Source organism: Psammomys obesus, unplaced genomic scaffold (assembly GCF_907164565.1).
Source record: "Psammomys obesus unplaced genomic scaffold, mPsaObe1.curated_primary_1811, whole genome shotgun sequence".
Lineage (NCBI taxonomy): Eukaryota > Metazoa > Chordata > Mammalia > Rodentia > Muridae > Psammomys > Psammomys obesus.
The window spans coordinates 177-5980 of record NW_026585762.1 but is presented as its reverse complement, the minus strand read 5'-3'; the positions used below and the strand labels follow the sequence as shown (position 1 = coordinate 5980).

Sequence of the window (5804 nt, the reverse complement as noted above, 5' to 3'; positions counted from 1 at the left end):
AGCTCGGGGAAGAACGCTCCCGGCCAGCAAGAGCAAGCATCCTAGGCCCAGCTGGTGGCAGAGGAAGAAAGGCATCCTGTGTGGCTAGAGCTGGGGACTTGAGTGGAGCAGATGAAGGGCTGAAGGGGAGATTACACAGGGGTCTGACCGCTGCTGCTGCTGCCGTCTCTCTGCAGATTGACAATCAGCGCTCCCGCCTGCCTGCGTCCCTGAGTGAGGGCCGCCTGCGTGTGTTCCAGAGTGGGATCCAGGGCGTGATAGAGCTGGACTTTGGGCTGGTGGTCACCTATGACTGGGATGGCCAGCTGACGCTGAGCCTGCCCAAGCGCTTCCAGGACCAGGTGTGCGGGCTGTGTGGCAACTATAACGGAGACCCTGCTGATGACTTCCTCACGCCCGACTGGGACCAGGCTCCCAATGCCTTGGAATTTGCAAATAGCTGGAAGCTGGAGGATGGGGACGACCAGTGTGGTGACGGTTGCCACAGCACTTGTCCCTCCTGCACTGCAGGTCAGGTCCAGCACTATAAGGGAGACCGCCTCTGTGGCATGCTAACTCTGTCCACAGGCCCCTTCTCTGCCTGCCATGAATTCCTGGACCCTCAGCCTTTCCTAGAGGAGTGTGTGTTTGACCTGTGTGTGACTGGAGGAGAGCGGCTCAGCCTGTGCCGGAGCCTTAGAGCCTATGCCCAGGCCTGTATGGAACTGGGTGTCTCTCTTGGAAACTGGAGGTCACAGGCCAGCTGCCGTAAGTAACATCATGGGAGCCCGTGATGAGGGAAAAGGAACCCTGTGCATTTGCTCAGTATCTTAGCCATGATTGTGACTGAGCCTGATGCTGGGCAATGCCAGAGACACAGCCCACACACCCAAGCTTTGCCTAAGTTAGCCAAAGGTTGGGACAGACATATCACTGGATAGGGAGAGTTTGGAGCGATTAGGGGTTGAGATAGGGAAGGCACAGACAAATGGGTAGGGTGCATGAGAGAGATGGGGACTGGGAGCCGATGAGGGCAAGCCCTGGGCCTTGGGAGTAGCTGACTTCCCCTGAGTGAGGTGGAGCCACAGGAGGTGGGAGTGGGGAGGAGATGAGGTACCTGCTCTGATCCTGCATCCATAGTCTCTCTGGCTGCTGTGAGAAGCACAGTTAGCACAGGGGAGCAGGAAAGCAGGCAGGAGGCTGCTGTGGAGGCAGATTCTCCGTGGGCTTGGACGGTCACAGGATTTGCCCCTGAGTGCTTGCCCAGGGGGATGGGTGGAGCCGGGCATTGGGGCCTGAGCAGCAAGAAGGTAAGAGAGCCGTTAGCCGAGGGGCAGGCAGCTCTGAGGAAGCAGCACCACCCTGGCCTGACCCACCTTTTCTCCTGAACTCTCCAGCCCTGTCCTGTCCAGCCAACAGCTGCTATGATCCTTGCAGCCCCGCCTGCCCAGCCTCCTGCAACTCAGAGGCCGCCCCGAGCAACTGCTCTGGGCGCCCTTGCGTGGAGGGCTGCGTGTGCCTTCCAGGCTTCGTGGCTAGTGGCGGTGATTGCGTGCCTGTGTCATCGTGTGGCTGCGCCTTCGAGGGCCGCCTGCTGGCTCCCGGTCAAGAAGTGTTCGCCGACGACCTATGCAAGCGCCGCTGCACATGTGATGGAGCCACCCAGAAAGTGACCTGCAAGGACACATCAGGGTGCCCTTCTGGGGAGCGCTGCAGAGTGCAGAATGGCCTCCTGGGGTGCTACCCAGACAACTTTGCCAGCTGCCAGGCATCAGGAGACCCGCACTACGTGAGCTTTGATGGAAGGCGCTTTGACTTTATGGGTACCTGCACATACCTGCTGGTGGGCTCGTGTGGTCAGGACAACTCGCTGCCCGCCTTTAAGGTGCTGGTGGAAAATGAACACCGAGGCAGCCAGACCGTGAGCTACACGAGGGCTGTGCGAGTGGTGGCCCACGGTGTGGAGGTGGCTGTGCGGAGGGAGCACCCCGGAAAAGTGCTGGTGAGTGCTGCGGGATAAGGGACTGGGGGGGATCCCACAAAAGATTAGTGGCTGTGGTTGGGCTAGAGGGGCTTACTAAAAGTTCTTGTGGAGCCGGCCAGTGCCATCTCTTCTCAGCTCTGTCTCCAACCTTTGAACTTTCCTCGGAGAAGGGAAGGAGTAAGATGTCTGTCTCGTCCTGGAGCAGCAGTCCCCGCTGTTGGCTGGGTGGTTGGGAGACTCTGATGAACTCAAGTCTGTCTGGTCTTTAAAGATGCTTTGGTGCCCACGCGGTACCCTGTACATGCTGGTGGGTGCTGTCTTCCTTCTGAAACTTCAGAGTAGTAGGTTTGTGCCTTTTCTGGAAGATGGTGGCTGAGAGCAAGTTGACACACGGAAAGCCAGTGTGCGTGGGTGGGCACGTTGGAGGCTAACCCAGACCCTCGCCCAGCCTCCGGGAGCAGGAGGGAGCGGGCTTTCAGGTGTCCAGGTGGTCTTCAGAAGGGCACAGCCCCCGTCCACGGTAGAGGAGCGCTCACTTCCTCTGTAGATTTCAAACATACAACTGGAAAAGTGAGCACACAGTATCGCATACTTAGAGCTAAGAAGTTTGGGCAGTAGGTGGAGTTTGGCCCATGCCCTGGGGAGGGGAATGGAAACGTCCAAAAGGGGGGCAGAGAGAATTTCTGTGCTTCTGGCCCCATGTACCTCTCACAGCCTTTCACTTCTAGTCCCCAAAGCCATCTTCCAGTGAAGGAAATCTTGCCCACAAGCAAGTGTTAGCTGTGGAACTCCACAGAAGGAGAGGGGCTCACTGTTAATGGTCTGTTCTCTCTGCTCTCTGAAATGGCTTCTGTGTAAGGCTTGAGTGCTACTAGCAGCACGCACTGTCACTGCTTACTTCAGTGGGCTAAGTGAGCAGCACGCATCTGTTCACCTCCTCTCCACAGCCAGCAAGGAAAGTAGAAACGGAGAGGTAGTCATCTGGGGAGGGTTACAGTGTGTACTGAGAGGGCTGGTGAGCCTGAGGTGCCCAAGGGCTAGAGTTCGGAACCTACCTGTTTTGTTCTGGAGTTCATCCTTTTTCAAAAAAGATTTTATTATCTTTAATGGGGGTGCGCGCGCAATGTGCTCCCCAGCCTGTGTGCTGAGACCTGAACTCCTTGAGCCCACTGCAAGAGCAGTTCATGTTAAGAACTACTACGCTGTCCGTCCAGCCTGCAGGAGAGAGAGTTCTTATATTCTGCTGCTTGTCTTGAGGTGAGATACGGGACAGGCAGAAAGGAATCCCAGGAGGAGGACAGCGTGTGTAAAGGTCCCAGAGCAGGGATAAGCTGGAGTGGGTGAGAAGCAGCAAGTTTGCGGTGGGCCTTGAGTGGGGAGCAGAGATGGCCAGGGAAGGGCTGAGGCAGGCGCTGACTTGAAGTCAGGCGAGGCCTGGAGAACAATGCTGAGGCCTGGAGGTGAATGGTGGCACCGTCTGGGCAGAGGGAAGAGCAGCTATGAAGCCTGAGGCCGGGTGATGGTGAAGAGACTAGAACAGCGCTAAGATGGAGAGAGCACTCCTGAGAGTAACCCTGGGAGGTGACACGCAGGAGCAGAGGGAAGTGTGGGTCGCGAAGCGCACAGGGGCAGGCACGTGGGCAGAGGAGCTTGATGCCAGGCAGCACCGGCAGCTGTTTGAGAACTGTGACGTGGAAGTGAATGGAAACATTGTAGCAGGGGTACAGCAAGTGCAGGAGCCCCAGTCTGGCCTGAGCTCTGTGAGTTCAAGTGCATGCATGGTTGGAGATGCAGGGTTAGGGCTGAGCTGGGAGACTGAAGCGGGGCTCAGACCATCTGGGTCATGTGAGGCCCACTGGGAGGTTTGGCTCTGAAAACTGGAAGTGCAGAGAGCAGGGTGAAGAGCAAAGAGTGCTGTTCCAGAAAGGGCTCAGCAGAGGCAAGGGCTGTAACATCAGAGACAAAAGCCAGGCATGGCAGTGTCAGGGGCTTGAACCACAGGTAAGTCCGGAAGGATAAAGCAGAACAAGCAGGGTTGGTGAGTGGTGTTTCAGCAGAACGCAAAGCCCTCGAGGCTAGACTTAACAAGAAAGCTTACAAGATGAGTTACTCACTCTTCTTTCCGTGTCCAAATGCATGACAAGAAGAAGCGTGAGGTGCAGATGCGCTCTGGCTCACGGTTGGAGGGGAGACAGCGCATTGTGGTAGGAGCCGTGGCTACTGGCTGTAATGTGAGGAGAGGTTGCTCACATCTCAGTGGAGCAGAAAGCAGAGAGGGAGGTCGGTGGGAAGTAGGGCCAGGTCATAACCTGGAGAACCTTACTCCCAGCTCCCAGCTTTTGCTTCCTAAAGGTTCCAGGGCCTCCGAATGCAGTGCCAGCCGCTGTGGACGATGTTCAAACACATGAGCCTGTGGGGACTAGGGACCTGGGCGACAGGGGAGGCAGGCTTCGAAAAGCAGCAGTCAGAGGTTTGGGTTTCAGTTTAGAGGGTGAGGAGTGATGGGTGATGTGCCAGGCAGACGGAACAGCCGCTGTGGCGCCCTGAGGTGGAACCGAGGGTGGCTGGAGCCAGCGGAGCATGACTCCCCTGACCTGTCCTTGGTCTGCATCTCTACCCAGGTGGACGGCATCTTTCAGCACCTGCCCTTCCAGGCTGCAGGTGGGCAGGTGCAGGTGTTCCGCCAGGGCAACGATGCTGTCGTGCGCACAGACTTTGGCTTGACTGTTACCTACAACTGGGATGCCCGTGTGACTGCCAAGGTGCCCAGCAGCTATGCTAACGCTGTGTGTGGGCTCTGTGGGAACTTCAATGGGGACCCAGCCGATGACCTGGCTCTGAAGGGTGGAGGCCAAGCTAGCAGCGCACTGGATTTTGGGAACAGCTGGCAGGAAGAGATAATTCCTGGGTGTGGAGCAACTAATCCTGGTGACTGTCCCCAGCTGGACTCCCTTGTGACCCAGCAACTACAAAGCAAAAAAGAATGTGGGATCCTTGCTGATCCTAAGGGTCCATTCCGGGAGTGTCACAAGTTGCTGAACCCCCAGGGAGCTGTACGTGACTGTGTCTATGACCTCTGCTTGCTGCCCGGTCAGTCTGGGCCACTGTGTGATGCCTTGGCTACATATGCTGCTGCGTGCCAGGCTGCTGGCGGCACCGTGCATCCCTGGAGGAGTGAGAAGCTCTGCCGTGAGTACCAAGAATGGCAACCCTAGGGTCGGGTCTGAGGTCTGTTCATTAACAACATTGTAGCATTGCTTAACCCTGGTGCTGCCCGGTGAGGAAGGGGCTGTGCTTATACCCTAGAAGGGCTGAGGGGACCAACTTGCAGTTCTGTGCCGGCAGTCATGGCAGCTAGGAAGTCGAGAGAGCAGCAGTGCCGTGGGTGAGCGGGCACATGTGGAGGCCCTGAGTCGGATTGCCAGGGTCAGCCGTCGGTCAGAGACGAGCAGTGGCACTTAGAAGGCCTGGATCCCTCTGCAACTGCCGTAGGACCCTCCGGCCACTCCGCCATGCACGTCTTTGCTTCCCGTGTGGGTGCAGGAAGGGTCGCAAGCAGTCTTGCTTGTCTTCCGCAGAGGTTTGGAAAGCCATGCAGCCATCTCCTGAGTTTTACACTTTGCTCAGGTGTGCCCTGTAATGAGCATGTTTTCCTTGTGTACATGAACAAACAGCTTGGCTAGCTTTCAGCGTGGGGCCAAACTGTGGTATGGTGCTGGGCTCCCTACCCTTGGAGGGAGCTGCTGCTTTCCTTCTGAGGATTTGAACTCTGAGTGGAGCCGGCACCTCGAGCTGCTCCATCTCAAGTGGAAATAGTGCAAACACTAAAACTTCCAGAAAG

At 57.1% G+C, this 5804-nt stretch overlaps 1 protein-coding gene across 1 annotated transcript; it reads left to right on the top strand.

Moving 5' to 3' along the window:
* Window positions 1-61: 61 nt before the first annotated feature.
* On the top strand, window positions 62-5152 carry LOC129670637 (IgGFc-binding protein-like; the record flags this gene model as incomplete). Its single annotated transcript, XM_055599201.1, has 3 exons — window positions 62-747; window positions 1377-1981; window positions 4585-5152. Coding segments are annotated over 3 exons (1859 nt in total), but the record flags the coding sequence as incomplete, so codon positions are not given.
* Between the last annotated feature and the right edge of the window lie 652 nt (window positions 5153-5804).